Consider the following 20870-nt stretch of genomic DNA (forward strand, 5'->3'; position numbering starts at 1 on the left):
CCTTGGGCAAGAAAAAGCAACTCACCAATTCAATAAATAAATGAATAAATAAATAATGGATTAAAACTCCCATGTGCTATTTTGTGTGTGTGTGTGTGTGTGTGTGTGTGTGTGTGTGTTTGTGGGCACTCTGGGATCATTTTCCGTGGTGTCGGAATCCCACCCTCCTGGAAGAGACTCCATGCAAGGCAGCATCTGAAGTCTTATCACAGTAGCCTTTTGGTGAACTGCTGCCACAGACACTGCCTCTTTCTCTCAATTTATTTGCCTGGTGGGCAAGGAAGGGCTAGCAAGCAGCAACATACCCCCATATGCAGTGATTCACTCATCAAGCATTTTGTATTCAAATGCCATTGGCTACACAATGTCCAAAACAGAGTGAAGTCAATGTGACTTTTTAATTCCCATATGAAATCCATATAACCCAGATTCCCTTTAGGTTCAAACACTTAATATTAGATTGTTTTCTCAGCTCTTGGGTTGTGTTTTACTGAGCAGGTCCTTCTCTGAAGTCTGTCTTGTGGTTGGATGGGGGTTGCTGTGTTTGCTCTTGCCTTCAGCTCCTGGCATGCTACTTAATCTGGGTGATCAGGTTAATCTTTGGGAGAGTGAAAGTCTTGGCATGGTTGATTGGTGTGAGATACTGTATTGCCTGAAGGTTCGGGGTGAGGCTACATGACCTTCATATCCCATTGCGCCTTGTAATCCTGCAGTAAATGCTCACAGTTTACCTTTCTGTCTCTCTTGCTCTCCTTGCTCACAGATAGACAAAGAAAAGGTAAGATTGTTCAGACTAATTAACACCGTTAAGATAGGGAAGCTTCCAAGTGTTGGCTCTCTTATTCTTTGCTGTAAGATTTGTCAAAGGAAGTAACTCTCGGCTTGGCACTATGGGGGCAGATCCCCTTATTGTTTTAAAGTTCATTACAATTGCTTAAAGCAAATTATATAAAATTATATTAAAATTATATATATATACAAATCTTCTTGCCACACAGACCTCTCCGAGGCATGTTGGCTTGAATGGATTTGGTTTAGAGGAGGCATATAATTTTAAAAAGTTAAGGTTTGCTTGATTTCTTAATTTTTTTAGCACTGGAGGGCTGGGCAGGTACTGTGCTAGCCAAGGTGGATCAGATTTTTTTTTCCTTAGGTGGTTGCTGTAAGAGGGAAAAGGATCTGACAGCCGGAGCTCAGCTGAAGAGAGTCACTTTCCTCTGCTAGTTGAGGAGGGGCAATGGTGCTAAACATTCTGGATGAGAAATGCTTCTTCCTTTGCTTAAAAGCTATATAGCTGGATGAGTAGGTGATTTTTTAAAATACATAAGGTTTCACTGGTGCAAATAGTGGCTGTACATTTGATTTCATATGTCAGCCATGTTGGTAAATACACAGATTTCAAAACTGCTGCCTTTTCAGGTGGGTTTTCATAGTCTGTTTTGACCCCTTTAAGGCAGGGGTCAAACACTGCTACTTCAAGGCGTCTTCCATTGATACGTGGTGTACACAGGGCATCACGCTGCGACCTTTCCCCCCAGCATTTCCTTGGAACTGAATTGCAGGGGAAGAGGCGCAAGCTGTTTTTCAGGGAAGCTCCTCTGCCATTATTATTCTTACTGAGGATCCTGACACAGTTGCAAAAACTGCTAACACAACATTCTCCAAGTCTGAATGCACCCTTAGTCTTATCCAGCAGATCTCTTCCTCTGTCCTTACGCTTCTGTGAACTCTAAAACATCCTTTCTGTGGGGCTGAATTAATTTGGTCTTCTCATGGTCTGTGCTCTTCCCTCCCCTTACAGAGCCATATACTGTTGGCTACAGCCAGTCCAGCTTGATCCACCTGGTGGGACCATCTGACTGCACCATGCATGGATTTGTCCACGGAGGTAAGTTCCCAGTCTGTGTCCATCGTGGCTTTGATGTGCTCTTTTGGTGCCACACTGTGGCTCTGCCAGACGTCCCGTCATTTGCTAGAAAGTCCTGGGTGAACCGTTTGAGGAGGTGCCTGTTGATGCTGGTTTCATTCATTAGCTTATATATACTGCTTCCTGTTTCAGCAGAAATCTCTAAGCAGTTCCTTGGCATCAGCTGTCATGTAACCTTTTCCTTAACTGCACCCAGGCCTATCTGTCAAGTTCTGCCTACTCTTCCACACACCCCTTTGTTCTGTTGGTCTTGCATTGGAGGCTTTCTGGGCAGGAGTTGTATAATGCATGAGTGCTGCAGAGGTCTCCTACACCTGTTTGGGAAGTAGTCAGGGGCTTGGGAGGCTTGAATCAGGAACCTCAGAATTCAGGGCTAGGGTCTTCTATGGTAAGCTGGCTACAACCATTCAAATTCAAGCGTTTAGACACACAATCTCAGCTTGTGTAAACATTGGTGCCTGCAATTGGCAGTCTGTGTTACAAAGCCTCTGGGTGAGCGGATGGAATGGTATTTCTTGCTTGCTGTGCTTCAGGTATCACCTTTTTCAGTTACCAGCTCATGCAACTGACTTCAGGGATCCTGAATGGGAGAGTGTCCCCCCCCCCTCCACTGGCGGAGGAAGAGGAGTGTGGGGGGAGCGCATCGCCCCCGGCAGCGCGATCCCGGTGGGGTGCCATTGTGGCTGCCCTCCTGCCTGTGCTGGGCGCCACACCCCGGGACGTGCACCAACTCCGCCCCCGCCTGCTCTCCGCCCCCCCCCCCCAGTGCCGGAGCATGAAGCTCTGCCACTGCCCCCCCCCCCGGTCTGGATTCAGGTTAGTGTCCAGTCCCAAGGAGCCAAAGGAAGATATCTTTAATAACATTGTATGTCGTGTTTGTTCTCGATGTAGAGTTCTAGTGGCTTCGGTTTTTGGCCTTCTTACAGTTGCATTGACTGGATGGATCCATTACATTAAGCCGACCATTCAGCCAAAAACAAAACAAAAAAAAACCCCAACCATTCTAGGAAATGTGTTGAGAGACTGAATTGCTCCAAATTTCCCAGCAAAGTGCAACATCTGTCGGTTTATGCAAAAAGCTCAGTTGGCACAGACTCTCTTTTCTAGCTGCAGCTCAGTATCTTACAGGCGACTACATCAGCCCTGCGCAGTTTATTCTACGTGTGCTGAAAAATCCTCAACCAACCTCCCCCAACCTGGCGTCCTCCAGATGTTTTGAACTACAGTTCCCATCAGCAGTCTGTGTCTGTGTGTGTAGAAAGGAGGAAAAGACAGAGCAGCTCAAAGAGAATGGAATGGTGCCTTTTTCTCCTTTACCTCCAAAGAGATCAATGGAGGGGTGGATGGCAAAATGGTTTGCTCTTAATAGAGATTGTAAAACCATAACTGCTGGTATTTTTGTTGCTTCGCAACAGCTGACTCTTTCCTAAAATACTGCACCTGCAACTTGACTGTTTAGCAAAATAGATTTTCTCTTGAATAAAATTTTGGCAGATGTGTGCGGGTGATTTGCAGGAACAATTTTAATCATATTAGGGTAAAGTTGGTTTTTGGCCAAATTAGGCCTAGTTGGAACTTTCTCCTTTAAAAAATTCAAAACTGCCTTGTGCCATTTTCTGTGAAAAACATGGGATTGCTCAAGGCTAGGAAGAGTTGGGGGAATAGAAGGGTGAAATATTGTGGAGCTGTCCCTCCCCCCCCCCCCCGGGCCTGCATGCTGTTCTGTTAGCAGGGCTGGGACAAAATAAAAATAAAAATGAAACCATGCTGGTCTGTGAGCTATCAGATAGATCCAATAATCCAGATTTGCAGCACTTTAGAGGGCAGATGAGAATATAATGCAGGTTTCAGGCACTGGATAAAAAGATCATCCCCCCCCACCCCCGGCCATCAGCTTCTCTGAAACTGAGGCTTCAGTAGTCGTTCTCACTGGGGTGCAGTCTGGCTAGCAGTCCACTCCTCTGCATATCTGCTCAGGAGTAAATCCTATTGAGTTCAAGTGGGTATAGGATTGCAGGCTTCACGCTGCAAAGTTCCTTGGCTTCCAGGTGGCCATTGTGTGACTTGTGCCTTTCCCAGGCATCCAGATGGAGCAGCTGGGAAGAAAGTAATAATGGGAGCTTTGTCAAGCTCACTGCTTGGTGTTTGGGGTGTTGTTTGCAGTGCCTGTCATTTCAGTGTAGCAGCTTTAGATGTGCAAGATCAAACTTTGAGTATCAGCAGAAATCGCAGCATAATTGGCAGCCAGGAGGGCCTGACTGGCAGAAGGCAACAGACGTAGCACAGAGCGTAGCCGTGCCTTGGTGTTCTATTTTTAAAAGGCAATGAAAGCCACGAGATCTAGGAAAGATGCCACCAAGGCCCCAAGGTGAGAACCTTGCCTTAAAATCCACTGTTGACTCTTAATAGATTCTCACAAGCAACCGAGGGGGCTGTCGCTGTTAGGGTGGGCTTGGTGTTCATAGTAAAGCACTAGGATCCATCCTCAGCACGAGGAAAGGCCTCGGCCTGTGTCACAGAAGAGCTGTGTCTGAGATTCCTCTGCTGATCAGAATGGTTTCAGTCAAGCTGCCTTCAACAACCTTGGTGACCTCCAAATATTTTTGGACTGCTGCTGCACCCATCAGCTCCAACCGCCAAGGGGGCTGTATAGAAATAAGTCAGTAGGGCAGGATCAGTTATGTGTGCAGGTCCAGTCTCCTCATCTGAAAAAATATATATTGTAGATCTGCAGATGGTACAGACAGAGGCAGCCGAAGTGATCCTCACAAGATCAGACCCAAGTCTTTTTGACTTCTTAGTTTAGAAGGGGGGAGGAGAGAGAGATGACTGGGGGGCAACATGGGGAGATAATATGATATATGGTTGTAGAATTACGCATGATGAGGAACAAGTGTGTTTCATAATACTGGCATTTGTGTGGTGATCCAATGAGGAAGATTGGGGGTAGATTCAAGTCTGGCCGAAGAAAGCACTTCTCCGCACAACACATGGTGGGTTTTTATTTATTTATTCTTTTTGAGCCCCCCCCCCCCCCCAGTTGTGGTGGTTCTCACTGGCTTTTTTGGGTGGGGGAGGGTTAAATTTGTGGATGAAGATGTTTGACATCAGTTAATCTGTTTTGCTGTTTTGCTTGAGTGCTGCAAGTGAGTTCCACAGAGGCATTTCATTGTAGAAACCAGGATGGAGGACTAGAGGGTGTCTTTGCTTGGATCCAGCTATGGGGCTCTTCATATGTTCTGACAATTAAAGCCGCAGAAGATGATGAAATGGGCAGGTGCTGCCATGGGCTGCAGAAGCAACACACAGACTGTGCTGTGTTATTCAGAGGCTGCAGTGCAGGTAGGAAGAGGCTGTGATAGGCTGAGCTGTGTCTGGCTTGGGGTGTCCCAGCTGCCTGAGATCCTGCATGTTAGAGGAGGGCTAGCCAAAGTGCTCCCTACAGGTGGTGCTGGACTACATCTCCCATCATTCCTGACTATTTGCCATTCTGGCTGGGGCTGATGGGAGCCGTAGCCCAACAACATCCGGAGGGCACCAGGCAGGCAAAAGGCTGAAGCAGAGTAACCTAGATAGATGTGATGGCAATGCCATTTGTTCGGAGTTTTCTTTTAATCAAAATTTAAATCTCCTGCTTGAATGCAGATGAGGTGGTGCTTCTAGTAGTGCCAGAGAAGAGAAGTGGTTGCTATAGAAACTCTTCATTATGAAGACTCTCCTTGGTAATCTAGACCTGTGTAATTAAAACATACACTTTGGAGAAGGAGGGGGCTCTCAACTTTAAAATCAAGTCTCACAAATTAAGTGGAAGCCTTTTGATGGGAGGATTGTGCTGGAGTCGGAACTGACTTGCTAAAAATCCTGTCTTGTGCCTCTAAAAAGAAAGAAAAGTATATGCGTGACTTAGAGTAGAATCCTGGTAACACCTTCTCCCATCGAGCTGGTTTAGGAATAGAATGGCTGATGGATGCTAAGCCCTGGTGACCTCACTGCCCATTTGTACTTGGGAACCAAAAAGAGGCTGTGCAGGCCTTTGACACCAGCAATCATGATGCAGGGTTGTCTTTTGTATTGAGCATATATGAATTCAAGCATCTAAAAAGCACCTTCCCTCTTCCCCAAGGCATGACTCCCAGTGACCTAATAAACTTTAGAAAAAGACTCTCTATCCCCCCCCCACCCTTTCCACCTGTTTACAAACACACACAGAGAGACTTTTTATCCACAAAAGACTCTAGTAGGCCTGATTAGGAAATTCTGACCAAGTGATGCTTCTGAATACCAGATGCTAGGAACTGCAGGAGGAGAGAGTCCTCTTCTCCTTGAGTTCTACTTGCTGGTTTCCCATAGGTAGGTGGTTGACCACTGTGAGAACAACAGGATGCTGGACTAGATGGGCCCCCTTTGGCCTGATCCAGCAGGGCTCTTCTCATGTTCTTAGTTTGAATGGTTTTGGGTCTGTAGCTTTTAAGAGCTGGTTTGTAAAGTGGGTATATAATACAGGAAGTAAAATTTTGGGGGAAAGGATGTACACCCACCACCAGTGATCCCAGTTTATTTTATAGATCCAGTGCCTTCTCGCAGAACAAGCTGGTTCAGAACAAGCTGTCTCCCTCTCTCCAGCACCCTGGCTCCCACAGTAGCTGGCCAGATGGTTTCAGGAAGCCCACAAGCAGACTTGGATGACAAGTGTGCCCCTCCAGCAACTGAGCTGAATATGGAGTTCCCGCCTGGTCCTTATTGCTAACAGCCGTTGGTAGGCACATTCATGGAGATCTTTTATACAGTGTCAGAACATAAGAAGAGCCTGCTGGATCAGGCCAGTGGGCCACCGAGTCCATCATCTTCATCTCACAGTGGCCAAGCAGGTGCCTATTATGAGGAACTGGCAAATCGGACCTGAGCACAAGAGCACTCTCCCTTGTGGCTTCCAGCAACTGGTAGTCAGAAGCATTTCTGCAACCGACCGTGGAGGTTGAGCATAGGCATCATGGCTAGTAGCTATCGATAGCCCCATGGACACATTCATGATTTGTCTAATCTTTTAAAGCCATCCAAGTTGGTTGCCATCACTGTCTCCTGTTGGAGGGAGTTCCCTATTTTATGTGCTGCATGAAGAAGTCCTTTCTTTTATCTGGCCTGAATCTTCTGGGCTGGGGTGCGGCATATATGATGGATGGGCCCTGGCCTGGAAGGCGCGGGTTTTTTGCACATCCTTTGGAATCACTGCTTCTTGTTTGTGGCCACAAGGCACTAGACCTCTTGATGTGGATAGGCATGTGCTGCTTTCCACTCTCCCTTTTGCTGTTCCTCCACAGCCCCTTTCCCCCCACACTTAACTCAGCCTAAAATGCACTCATTACAGCTGCTTCCCTTGTTCCAGGTTGCTCCCCCATCATGCCACCCTGGGTGCATTGCAGCACTGATCCACACTGCATGTGCTTCTCTACTTTTTTTTTGCCTCTCACAGTACACCACAGGCTCTGCCCCAGCAGGGAGTAATGGCTTAACTGCTAGCCCTGGCAGTCTTCATCTTATTGTTTTCCCCATAGCCCTGGCAGTCTTCATCTTATTGTTTTCCCCATGTTGGGGGGCAGGGAGTGCTGTTACTAGCCAGGGCCTTGCTGCCCTCGTGATGCATGCAGGGCCAGCCAGTCCCCAGGGTGGCTTGATTAATTGGCCATCACCGCCTGGTTGGGGGCAGCGGCAGGGCAGGGGAGATGGATGCTTTGTTTCAAGGCCTCCTCTGCAAATCGGGGTTAATGTGATTTCATCTGTCTCCAGCAGGCTAACACTAATAGGGCAGCAAGCAGGCAAGAGGAGAGCTGCGCTCGGGAGACATCGCCTTCCAAGCGACTCAGGAGCAAATCATTCTCCTTGCAAGCACAGGCCCAACTCTCGGGTTGGCAAAAGATCTGTTCTAATAAGGGGTCAAGGAGTGGCTCTTCTCTCTAAGTTGAGCCTGGTCATCCTTCATGGGGTTATGGGCTTCAGTTTGCAGCATCTTCAGTTTAAAGGTTTTGAGGTAGTAGAGCTGGGTTCCTGCTGGAGACTTTGGGGAACCAATCAGAATGAACCAGACTTCACCATCCTGATACCCTCCAGATGTTTGGGGCTGCTGCTTCCATCAGCTGTGCAGTGACAGCTGAGCTGGCTGGGGCTGGTGGGAGTTGTCACCCAAAATGGCTTGCTGGGGGCACCAGGTTGGTGAATCCTGCCTGGAATAGGCAATGTTAGGCTAGGTGAACTAATGGTCTGGCACAGTATTTGCCAGCTTCCTATTCCTGAAGAGTAGCTCAGTCCCAAGAAAGTAGCAGTTGGTTAACCTGTTTAACTTCATGTTGCACCCCTTGGGGATGCTGCAGACTAAATCCTGTGGTCCCATCCAGACAGTGCATGCTCTCTACGACTGAGCTGTAACTCTCTGCCAATTTTTGGACTTTTATCCCACTTCAAGCACCATGGCTATGTATTTTTTGGCATGGAGAAACAAAAGTTGAATTAACTTGGAAGGTGGGCAATATGCGTTGTTTTCCATCCCCTTCCTTGCTAGGTATATTTTAGCAGAGAATTGCTTAGTGATATATTGGTGTGCTGTTGTGTGTGCTGCAACTTTCCCTACTCTATTGGTATTTACTTCTCTGTTTCAAAGCAGAAACAAAAAAACCTCAGGGCTACTGTCCTATGTGTGTGCCCATGCCCATTTGCATATTGTGTTTAAAAAGAAAACACCCCCAAACCTGGAGTGAGTTTGCCTGTCAAACAGATACCCTGTAATTTGGCTGCCATCTATGAAATGACAAATCTCCTCTTCTGACACCAAACACAAAATTACTGAGAAATGTCTGTGTAATTATTCTTGTTCTCATTAGGTGACAGCTTGAATGAAGTGGCTGTAAAAGTTGGGGAAATGTGGATGCTGATAGAAAGGAAGGGCATGGTGGAAAACCTTAACATATCCTGCTAAATGAACTTCTTTATAAAATGGGTGAAGGTCTCTGGACCTGTTGAGACTGTGAGATGGAAACAGTTTTATGTGATGTTCATTGGTGTCCACAGGCAATAAATCTCTGATCTATTGTTGAAGGGAAAATCCTAAGACACCTTTTTGAGAAACTGAAAAATGTGTGGCCGGTACAATCCATGTTGCAGGTCAAAGCTTGCTATGCACCCCTTGCCTTATTTTTTAAATTTTATTTCATCAACTCTGTCCCATGTGGAGTCCCCCTTCCCATCCTAGGTCATAAGAAGAGCCCACTAGATCAGGCCAGTGACCCATCTAGTCCAGCATCCTGTTTTCATAGTGGCCAACCAGATGCCTCTGGGAATCCAACTCTCCTCTCCTGCAGTTTACAGCAATTGGTATTCAGAAGCATTGCTTCCTCCAGCAATGCTTCTGAATACCAATAGCCATCAACACCCATGAATTTGTCTAATCTTCCTTTAAAGCCAACCAGGTTTGAGTCCAACCCAAAGCTAGTCTGATTAAAAAAAATGGTAAAAGCCTAAAGCAGCAGAATGGAGGATGATGGAACAAAAGTTAATCTACTCCAAAATTATGGTGAAGCAAATGAGCTTATAATATGCCAAACATTAATAAAGCAGGAAGCTTGGAAGCTGATCAGAAACCAGCGGAGATCTGATAACATTGAAGTTGGTGTTCCAAAGGGGACAACCCTACCCGTTGCAGACAGAACTGGCCATTTTGTGCCTGCTGACGTTACCAAAGGCAGCCTCACACGGTGTAGCTTTGATGTGATCCAAGTGTGACAGTGTCAAGACCTGCTTTTTCTAAGAAAGGGCATTGCTGCTGCACAAGTTGAATCTCTGCAAAAGCATGTCATGCCACAACTACTGACCTGATGTATCATGGAGCAGAGCTTGGTTCCAGGAGAACTGCAAGCTGCTCTTGGGTGGGGTGGGGGGGGGGACTCTCACCCTGTAGGACCACCTGTGTCCCTATAAATCGGGATCTACCAAACTTTTTTCTTATTTGGTTTAAGTCTCTGTTTGTTAGCCCACATCCAATTCATACCACTGTGATGCTGGTTTCAGACGTCCTCTCTGAGGTCACGTGGAAAGGGGAGAGAGAGACAGAGTGGCACTGTACTGTCCCCCCCCGCCCCCCGCCAAACATAGCTAAATGCTGGCACAGTTTCACAACCATGAGTGCAAAGATAAGATCTTGGTTCGAGTTTGAGAATACAGTTCAGGATTTTTAGAGCTCTCACGTGTTATCCCTGGCTGTGTTTTGAGACAGACATAAGCATGGCCCATGTAGTCCAGCCTCCTGTTCTCTCAGTGGCCAGCCAGATGCCTGTAGGAAATCAGCAAGCATCCTTTGGCTTCCAGAAACTGGTGTTCAGAAGCATTATTCTCTCCAGCCGTGGATGCAGAGCATAGCTATCCTGACTTCGTAGCCAGTGTGGCAGTGAGTTCCATAGTTTCACTATTTGAAGAAGGACTTTCTTTTATCTTCCCCGAATCCTCCAATGTTCAGCTTCATGGGGTGTCCGCGAGACCCGGCCTGCCAACGATGAGCTGTGCTTAGGACAGATCCCCACATTAAACAAGAGATGCAGATGCCACTTAAACAGTTTCCCTATTTTGCATGATTCCCCCATAACATATAGGATCACTTGTCCCTCTCTTCCGTGCTGCTACATCAGTGCACTGAGCATTTCCACCCTTGCTTCTAGGGAAGCACACAGCATGATGGGGGAAGTGACGGTCCTTGTTTTAGGAAGACAACATGCTCTTCCTCCTGTTGCTGTTGCTTTAACAGCAGTGCAAGGAAGGAAGTCACGGTTCTAGTGAGCGTGCACTTGCCAGGGTATTTTTAGTAACTGTTAGCTTCCCTGTCAGTTGGAGCCACATTGCCTTGCTTCAGGCCGGGGGGGGGGGGGGCTGCATCTCTATGGAATACACTGAAAGCAAGTAGTAAAAGAAATGGTGTTGCGCCTCTCTCTGACTTCCCAACCTGTACGCCGTTTATTTCACAGGCCATGATGCTAGGCAGCGAAGAACACCGTGTGTGTGTGTGTGTGTGTGTGAGAGAGAGAGAGAGAGAAAGAGAGAGAGAGAGACTTGCAAGCCATTTCCCCATGTCAATCTGATTCTTTTGCCCCATTCTAAAAAGCCTGATGTCTGCCCACGTGGACCAAATGTAGTGGCATGCAGGCAGTCTTTCAGAAAGCCAGTGTCAGACCAAATGCAATAGATTGGATCAGGAGATTATTTTAACTGATTACAAGGAGCACAAGGCAGCACTTTATGGTTCTCCCTTTCCCCCATTTTATCCTTACAACAACCCTGTGAGGTAGGTTAGGCAGAGAGAGGCAGAGTGACTGGCCCAAGGCCACCCAGTGACCTTCATGGCTGAGTGGGGTTTTGAACCCCAATCTCCCAGGTCCTAGTCCAACAAATTTAACCATTGCGGCAACCACTGGCTCTCAGTGAGAGCAAAACTCTGTCAGCACAAGGGGGCTTTGCTGTCTACAGCTCCCTGTGCCTCCCAGTGGGACACAGGCAGGGGGTCTGGGGCTTGCAATGGGATGGAGAAATGAGGAGGCTTTAGTGGCCCTCTCTCACTCAGTCCTAGTCTGACCCTTTTAGCACTATCCCATGCTGGTTTACTCAGCCATCATCTCCTGTGGAGGTGTTCAAGAGCATGGTTGGATGCAGTCCCAGATATACTGTATTTTTCCACGTATTAGACTAGGTTTTTTTCCTTTTAAAAATGTCAAAAATTTGGGGGTGTCTTATACACGGATAGTAAATACATGATTTTTTCTTAAATTGGAGTCCCCCAGAATAGAGGGTTTATTATACATGGGGGCATCTTATAGACAGAAAAATACGGTAGTTGTCTCTTCCTCTGTTGTTTCCAGCTAATGATAAAGCGAGCAGGATGCTTGGAGCATCCCTCTGTTCAAAGTGCACTACCCAGAGTGGCTTGCCCGTCACCTAATTTATTATATTTCCAGGACCGAGAAAACATGGGCAATCTTCTTTTTTAATCTCTCTCTCTTTCAAATATAGGTACGCCTGGAATTTCAAAGGCCTGTAAATCTTCAGTGCAGCTGTGAACTTTGTGTTGTGGTTACATTTTTTATTTTGTGCTGCATTAGATTTTCATAGTGTCCTTTTTGTGTACAGCTACTTTTAATTTGTCCCAGAAAACTGTCATTATTGTATCGCATGTATGTATAAAAAGCACTGTAAGTAAATAATTTCTTCCCCACTCTCCAAGTTTGGGGGATCAAAGCGGTAGCACCAAAATTTCAAGCAATTTATCTCTCACCCCCCACCCCCTGTTTGGTTTTGAAGATGCTCTCAAGGCAAGCCTTTAAAAATGTAGTATAAGCACTGATAACTGGGAAACACTGGCCTGTGAGTGCTCCAGTTGGAGAACAGGCTTTACTTTGTCTTCATGGAAAACAATCTTACTCAGCTAGGAGTGTGAGAAGCTACTTCACATCCTCCCCTCCCAAAGGCCTCTATGCTGCTTAAAAATCTTGTCAGAATGGATGTTGACTTGTGCATAAGTCACAGCCCTTCCTCTTTCCCCCTCCCCTCCTTTCTTACCTGCTGTGATGAATGCTCCACTTGCCTGTAACACTTGCTGTGCTTTGCCTTAAATTGCTTTGCCTGTTTTTTTCCTGTAGAAGAATGGCTTGGCCTCTTCTTTTATGTTCCTTAAACCTTGTGGGGAAGTGGAAATTGAAGCCTGGAGGAAGAATGCAGGCTTCCTTTTGATCAGAGACTGTTCCAAAAGAGAGTCTGGAGGAAAGAAATTCTGTTTCCCCGCAGACCTTAAAATTTCAGCGCATTTTATTGTCCTTCCAAAATCAGCTACATTTTCTCTGAAGATCTTAGGGCCTTGTTAAGCTGCAGTATGTATTGTGCATTTATTTAAAATGTTTGTGTCCTGCCGTTCCAAAAATGGCTGTTGGGCCCAACAAAGAAAAAGGAATTTGAAAATACAGTAAAAATGCTTAAAACATTACTACTTCAAAGAAGAAACAGCAATAAAAGAGCAGAGGTAAACTCCAGAGTTCACTAAGATCACTAGCAACCAAAGACCTTCCTTAAAATACCATATTTTTTGCACCATAACACTCACTTTTTTCCTCCTAGAAAGTAAGGGGAAATGTCTGTGCGTGTTATGGAGGGAATGCCTACGGGTGGCATGCCTACGGATTTTCCTCCTCTAAAAACTACGTGCGTGTTATGGTTGGGTGCGTGTTATAGAGCGAAAAATACGGTAGGTCTTCATCCTGCAGTGGAAGACCCTCCAGGAAGGGGCGAGGCAGATCTCTTCGGGATGGGCATTCTAGATTCTGGCTGTGCCCTACTCCCAAAGGCCTCTCTGGTCAGTCAGGATTTTGGAACTCTTAAGAATTGATATTAAGAGAATGTGTTCCTTTACAGTCTAGCTAGCTGTGGATCTCTGTCCTTAGCTCTCATTCACTTTCTAGAATGCAAATAACAAGCTTGCACAGAAAGGCTTGATAGCACTCACTGGCTGCTGCTCCTCGACAGGAAATTGCTAAAAACTGGAAACAAGCCTCAAACTTGTCTCTCTGTCTGCTTTGCTCGACCGAGCCTGGAGAGCTTTCTTGGCAGAAAAGCTCACAAATGAAAGAAGTCTGCACAAAGACCTAATTAAACAAGATTTATTCACCAGAATTTGGTTCACATTTGTAGTATGTGCTGTGAAACGCACCAATCTGTATACTCCCATCTGGTTCACAGATAAAAGTTTGGAGGATCTGCTCTTTGACAAAACACTAAGTAATGGCCTGCTGGGCTGAGTCTGCCATATCATCATGGAATATTTCAGTGTTTATGTCATGGTATGACTCCTGGAACGTCGTTATGTTCTTTGTTCTGTGGCTTTTCCTGTTTTGTTTTAAACAAACACACAAATACTTTTTTGGGGGAAAGATCCAGCTGCTGGAGGGAAGTTGGGGTGTTTCCTCAGTGGTGTTACTGAGTGCTGAAAACTTTAACTAGTCATGTGTAGCTAATTCCTAAGATAAGAATTCAAGGCTGCTGGGAAGACATAACCTCTGCTTTTTGAAGCCCTACCAGGGCTGCGTCCACACAGCAGTTGATTCTATTTCCCCAATTTCCCCCAAACTGCATTGTATTTGAGCCTTCACATGACGTAAAAGCCACTTCTGGAAAACTAATGGAACACAGTGCATGTTTAGCGCTCATTTCCATGTTATTTGATTCCAGGAGAGATCTGTTTGCAACCCCCTTAAGCTGGAAAATTGTGGGAGCAAAGTGACAAAATTTGGGGCAGTATACCGGCTTACAGGGACGCGGGTGGCGCTGTGGGTTAAACCACAGAGCCTAGGACTTGCCGATCAGAAGGTCGGTGGTTCGAATCCCCGCAACGGGGTGAGCTCCCATTGCTCAGTCCCTGCTCCTGCCAACCTAGCAGTTTGAAAGCACGTCAAGTGCAAGTAGATAGGTACCACTCCAGCGGGAAGGTAAATGGCGTTTTCGTGCGCTGCTCTGGTTCGCCAGAAGCGGCTTAGTCATACTGGCCACATGACCAGGAACCTGTACACTGGCTCCCTCAGCCAATAAAGCGAGATGAGCAACGCAACCCCAGAGTCGGCCACGACTGGACCTAATGGTCCCTTTACCTTTACCTATACCGGCTTACAACTCTTCCTGCTATTTTTATGGGTGTGGGGAACATGGGGGAACAGAAACATGCCTGTGTGGAAAGCAGGGAGAGATTAGTGACATTTGTTTTTATGCCACCTGTGTCCACTGGTATGAATAAAATGTAGCACAGCATGCCAGTATAGCAGTAAAATAGCCAGAGTTCTGTAACCTGCAGTGTGAACGGAATGTTAAGGGAACTGATGGGCTAGCATTATAAAACTAAGGCAATATTATCCATTCTCATGCCTCTTAAGCCCAGATATGAAGGAAGCCCCACTCTGGCTTCAGAGGCACGCCATATGCTTCTGAGCCTGGTGTGGTTTTGGGGGAGGGGGTTTGCATCCTTAAGATTTAGAAACATGCATGTTTTAAAATAACATAAAAAATGATACACTCAACCTGCTGAATTCTGTGGGCTGTGCCAGTTTCTGCACTTCCGTAGAGAAGTTGTATGATTTATTTTCTGCAGCCTGAAAGAATGGCCACCAGGATAGAACAGAGTAATTTTTGCATGCTTCCAAACAGCAGCTTTCCAGTCCTTAAAGAGGAAAAATCTGAAAGCCTTTTTGCAGGTTCTGCTCAAGACTTAGGAGCCAGAGGAGGAATGTGGGGAGCCCAGTGGCTGAGGGTGGAGGAGGGCAATTGGGTTGCTTATTGCCCAGAGTGGCTGGGGCAACCCAGTCAGATGGGGCAGGCTTCCTCCTCTTGTTGCTGCCTCAGTTAATAACTGGCCATTCTCTTTCCTGCAGGTGTTACTATGAAGCTGATGGATGAGGTAGCTGGGATTGTTGCTGCTCGCCATTGCAAGACCAACATAGTCACTGCATCCGTGGATGCCATCAATTTCCATGAAAAGATTAAAAAAGGTAAATTGGTGGGGGTGGGCATAAGCATTTCATTTTTTCCGTTGCATTTACACTTTCATGGCCCAAGACGCTGGCCTTACTCCCAAGTCAGACGGAGGGTCCAAAGACTTGAGGAAGGAGAGGACCAGATGCCTGAACTGCTGTAAGAGACAGCAAATTGGCTGCCCTGCTAGAGATCTCCGCATGGAAGGAGGAACATAAGGAGGTGCCTTATGCTGAGTCAGACCATTGGTGGATCCAGTTCAGTGTTGTATGCACTAACCAGCAATGTATCTCCAGGGGTTTAGGCATGGAGCCCTATCATGAGGTGCTGGGGATGGCATACCGGGCTTTTTGAATGCAAAGCTGATGTTCTACTATGGACAATTCATCCATCCCAAGTGAAGAGTCCTTGTAGGCAGTGAGGTCTCCCCTGCGCCTGAGAAAATAGTTTCACCTCCCCAGATTCCCTTGTATCCCTGTAGACCACCGTGACCAGCTTGGGGCTTCAGGAGGCATCCCACGCCTGAGGGACTGCATGCTTTCTCCTAGGGGGCAGGACTTCAAACACCTCTTTCTCTGCAAAGCCCATATCAGCCTTGAGTTGGCTCCAGGCAAGCCATACTCCAAGCTCCCTGCTGGTCAGCCAGTTGCATCTGGCCTGAAGGTGCTGTCATCCCACAGGGAGCTCTCTGTGGTCCTGACGACTTGCTGCCCAGCCTGCACTTTTTGCCTGTGCCCGGCTCAGAACATCCCTGGCAGAGCACTGCTTCTTCCGCTGGGTTTTTGTTCTAAATGCGCAAAGACACAGGGAAACTGGGTGGAAGGGAAATCTAGATTCTGCTCTGCAGAATCCTACATGATTTTTATTATTATTTTATGAATTATATTTATTCGTATCCCGCCTTTTTCCTGGACCAGGATGCAAGGCAGCTTACGTGTATTTAGATATAGTACAAAAAGCTAAAAGCATGTGAAAGATAATCATTGAAACAACAATTAAACTGCAATAGAATTAAAATAATATGGAATATATATTTGAAAATACAGAGTGTACATTGCATTGAAATGCAACAAAGGAAGGTGATCCCAGCATGGATCTTTGAAAGCTGCCACACCATGTTTCCTAGCAGGGAGGGAGAAATGCCCGGTTTTCCAGCAAGGGCATGGAGTGTCAGTGGCCTTCCAAGCAAGGCTGCGTTTCCCACCATACTGAACCAATACTGAATGTTCTGTTATGTGTATAGAGAGAACTTAGAGGTCAGTATATATTTTCCCCCATCTCTCTGCTGAATCAGGCAGAGAGCCATCCAGTCCAGCTTTGGTTCCTAAGAGCGGAGAGCCGCAGGCAGGATGAGAGCATGATAGCTTTTTCCTTCTGCCTAAATACTAGGTGCTACAGACAGTGGCATGCTATCACTGAACCATGCAGGGGTGCAGCAGGCAGCCTCCCTTGTGGGCACATCCAGCTGGGTCACAGGAGCCCTCAGCTGTTTCTTTTGATCCACAGTGTGCCCCAGCAAACCATGTGGGTAGTGCTGAGACTCTTTGAGGAAAACACATGAAAACATTAGTAGGGTGTGGGAAGGAGCTCCCCCTCTTGACTCAGTGACATTTACCTTTGAGTTGAGAAGCAAGCCCTTCCCTTCTGACTGTCAGTTGCCGCGTTGACTTTTGAGCATGTTCTGTTTCTGAAAGCTTGACTGGATTAAATTAGCTCTCAAAATCTTTATGGGATAGAATGTGGGTCAGAGGTGTTTACCCCTGCGTGGAGAGAAACAGCCTCCTGAAAGGCTGACTTTTCCAACTCAGTGTTGGGTCTCTGGCTGCAGTGGAAAAATCCCACGAATTTCAGCAGGAGTTCATCGAGTTCCAATTCGGCGTTGTTCTCTTTGAGCCGCCAGCTTTTTCCTGGCAACATTGAGGCTAATCTGAGATCTGTAATGAACACCCCTGACCTACCGCAATAAACCTTTTTTAAAAAAAAACAACAACAATACACACATATGCACATAACCTTCTCTCCATTAAAGCTGGGAGAGAATTTAGTTTGATCCAAATTTTAAAGCTGGCATATCTTAATTCACACCTCCCAAACCTAATACATAGATCGGATTGTAATGATCCTTTAGAGTTTGCTAGCCGGTTCTCTCCTCAAAAAAACATACAAAAATACATTTGAAAAAGGTGTGTGTTGGGATAAAATACCTTTCGAAGCTTGAAATAAAATACTTCATCACAATACCTATCTAAATACATATTTAATTTTTGTGTGTGTGGATTTCTGTTTTGGTTTTTTTAAAGAAAATTGCAGATTAATGTGGAAACAGGGCAGGACAAAATTAGGATTAAACAATGAGAAATTGACAATTGGCATAGTGATCTGTTCATTCCTGCTTTCTGAAATAGGAAGTGATTAAAATGACCCAGCCTGACGTGCCGGTTCGTGGGGTGCCTTGTTGTCGGCAGGGCTTTTCAGCCTTGCAGGTATTAATCTAGTGCTAGGAAGCCAAACCCTTCCTAAATGGAGATGAGCTTCTTGCCTAGCCAGGCTGCGTGCTCTTCCTTCTCAGGGGTGAACTTGGAAAAAGCAAGCTGCCTTTTGCTCCCACCCACACAAGCCGGGGCGCACAGTAAGGAATAATTGCCGCTTGTCTGTCCCTTTCCCAAGGCAAATTCATACCAGAAGTGACAGCTCACCAGCTGCAAGTCACTGGGGTGGACGCCTTTCACAGCTGACTTTAAAATTACATGAACCCTGGGACTTGCCTCTTTCTCTGTCAATGTGTTGTTTTTTTTTAAAAAAAACCCGAAATTTATTATCCAAACTGGGCATTTGGGCATGGAAGCAACCAGCTGGGCAGGGAGGCAGTGCGATTTCCCTCCCACCTTCATGTTTTACATCTGTGTTATTTACCTACCACACAGTGCAGTTGAGAATGGAGGCGTGCAGGATATGTTCCTTTCTTGACATTTTTATCTGCTTTCTTTCTATGCTGGATCACCAAAGGTAGTGCTTAATCCTCTAGAGATTTTGTTTGTTTGATTATGTTTATGCTACTATGCTGGAATCAGATAGGCCCCTGCTCAAAAGCAAAACAAAAACCAGGAAAAGTATTTTGTTTTTTTTTGTTGGGGGGGGCATGTTTGTGTGACAAGGTATTAAGGTTTGCTGTTTACAGTAAAGTTGGCAAGTTATGCACGGTTTGGAAGTCAATGCTAATTTCAATGTTGATACATTGCTGATTCATTTGTCCCCTTCTTCGTATGGTTGCTGGAGATATGAATTGAAAAAAGCAATACATGGGGGCTCAATCCTCAGTTAAACCTTAGCTGCTGCTTCAAGGAACTGTTTTGTTTAGATGAGAGTTTCACTACTTTGAAAACATTTAGATCCTCTCTTCCCCCGTCGCTGACACCTTGGTCCGGCAGCGTTGCATTCCCCCACTCACATTAATTGGGGTCTAACTGGCCACAGCAACCTTCAAAATAGCAAGTTATTTGTTCTAATTTTTGCACTCAGGGAAAAAATGCTGAGCGTTCTAGAATGCGGAAGCAGGAAGTGACCAACAGTGCTGATCCTGCCTCAGTTGCTAGCACAAAGCCATCCATAACACACCAAAAAAACACTGAGTGGTTGCAGAGCAGCCTGGTACGTTTATGTGTTAACAAATAAATCTGCTGCTACCACTGCAAAATTGTTGGGGGTCTTGTGCGGGGGCGGTACAAACCATTTGGGTAGGCCATGGATTAGCCGCCACTTCCCTACACAGCTTGTGTCTTCAGTTTCTATCCACCTGCCCACTCACCAGCTTTTAGGCCCCACAAACAGCACCAGAGGCCTTCTTTCTTTAGTCACCCCTGCCAGGTGAGGTGGGTGGTGACTGAAGAGGCTGCTTTGTCCCCCGTGGGGAGCCCTTCGTGCAGAACTCTCTTCTGCAGAAAGACTTGATGGGGGCATTAATTTTTTTAGGTACGAAGACTTCTCTCCCCCCCCCCCTGACTTTTAATTGTTGTTTGTCTCTGCTGGCTGTTTCGAATGTGTTAATGCAGAGATGTGTGATCTCAGGCCCAAAAGTGGCCCCCCAAAACTCTCTTATCAGCCCCTTGAACTCTCCGCAGGCCACACCCCTCGTTGGTCCTGCTCTGCACCCTCCTGACATTCTTTTGCCTGGCTGGAGCATGTCCCTGAACTGTGCTAATGGCTCCTGCTTCCGTGGATGGAGAGGAGTCTGTTCATGTGTATAGAGACTTCCGTGTGACTGGAATGTAGCCTATTGGAGGAAGGTTAAGAGCCACATTATTTCATCTGGCTTTGACCACCAGGGTATTGGATACCTTTGTTCACAGAAAACTCCATGAGAAACACATACACCCGGTGCAACAAACTCTGGCATGACACATTCTGTGACTGAGCCTCCAGCTGTGTGTAATTCCTTTTGGAGCAGAAGAAGACAATAACATTGCAAGACGGCTTCCACACCTTCCGGGTGTCTTTGCTCCTGCCTTTACCTGTCTCTGGGCTATTTGCTATAGGAAAAAAAAAGGAAATCATGAAGCTGTTAAAATTTTGCCCAAATAGATCTTATGAAGAAGTATTACACATGCACTGGAGATGAGCTGCCCTTGTGGAGAAATACCAGCAGTTCCCAAATGTTATAAGCGTCTTACAGCTAGGGGGGTGCTGTCAAGCTTGGCGTTAACCAAATAACATCTAATGTGTTTGCAGAGAATGCTATCTGAGTGTGCCATCTTGTTACAGAGCTGAGAAAGGTTCAGATAAGGGCAAGGAGAATTGCCAAGGGATTGTAGCACCTCCTCTATGAGGAAGCGGTTAAGCATTTGATTCTTTTAGTTTGTGGGAGAAGGTTGACATGATGGAGGTGCATAAAATTATGCAGTGTGTGCAGAGAAGTTCTCTCGTAATAAGAATTCAGGATCATATTGTGAAATAAGAACATAAGAAGGGTGTGCTGGATCAAGCCAGCGGCCAATCTAGCCTAGCATCCTGTTCTCACAATGGCCAACTAGTTGCCCCCAAAAGAAACCTGCAAGTGGGATCTGACCACAAGAGCACTCTCCCGCCGTGTGGGTTTCGCTGTAGAAGCAGAACATAGCCATCATGTCTAGTAGCCATTGATATCCTCCATGAATTTGTCCAACCCTCTCTTAATGGAGATTTGGACTGTAGATTCAGGACAGACAAAAACAAACAAACTGTCCATTCACACAGTGCAGAAATTTGTACTTCACTGCCATGGGGTGTGCTCATGGGCATCTTTAAAGAAGGATTAGACAAATTAATGGAGGAGGATGTATTATCTGTTATTATTTGCTCCCTGATACTGAATGGTGCCTCCATGTTTTAGAGACAGGGTGCTGCTGAATGGCAGTTCCTGCAGGTCATCAGT

General features: G+C 46.2%; 1 protein-coding gene across 4 annotated transcripts in view; it reads left to right on the forward strand.

Annotated features, from left to right (window-relative positions):
* The window catches only part of ACOT7 (acyl-CoA thioesterase 7), a 65452-nt gene that overhangs the window by 26483 nt on the left and 18099 nt on the right, over nt 1–20870 (forward strand). For 3 of the 4 annotated variants that reach the window (XM_077931451.1, XM_028740476.2, XM_028740478.2), the window contains exons 6-8: nt 764–778; nt 1802–1888; nt 15364–15480. In XM_077931451.1, coding sequence (XP_077787577.1) covers nt 764–778; nt 1802–1888; nt 15364–15480 — 219 coding nt within the window. The remainder of the gene's footprint in view (nt 1–763; nt 779–1801; nt 1889–15363; nt 15481–20870) is intronic. The other variant, XM_028740477.2, reaches the window with a different exon arrangement.

Source organism: Podarcis muralis, chromosome 7, assembly GCF_964188315.1.
Source record: "Podarcis muralis chromosome 7, rPodMur119.hap1.1, whole genome shotgun sequence".
In the NCBI taxonomy this organism is placed as follows: Eukaryota; Metazoa; Chordata; class Lepidosauria; order Squamata; family Lacertidae; genus Podarcis; species Podarcis muralis.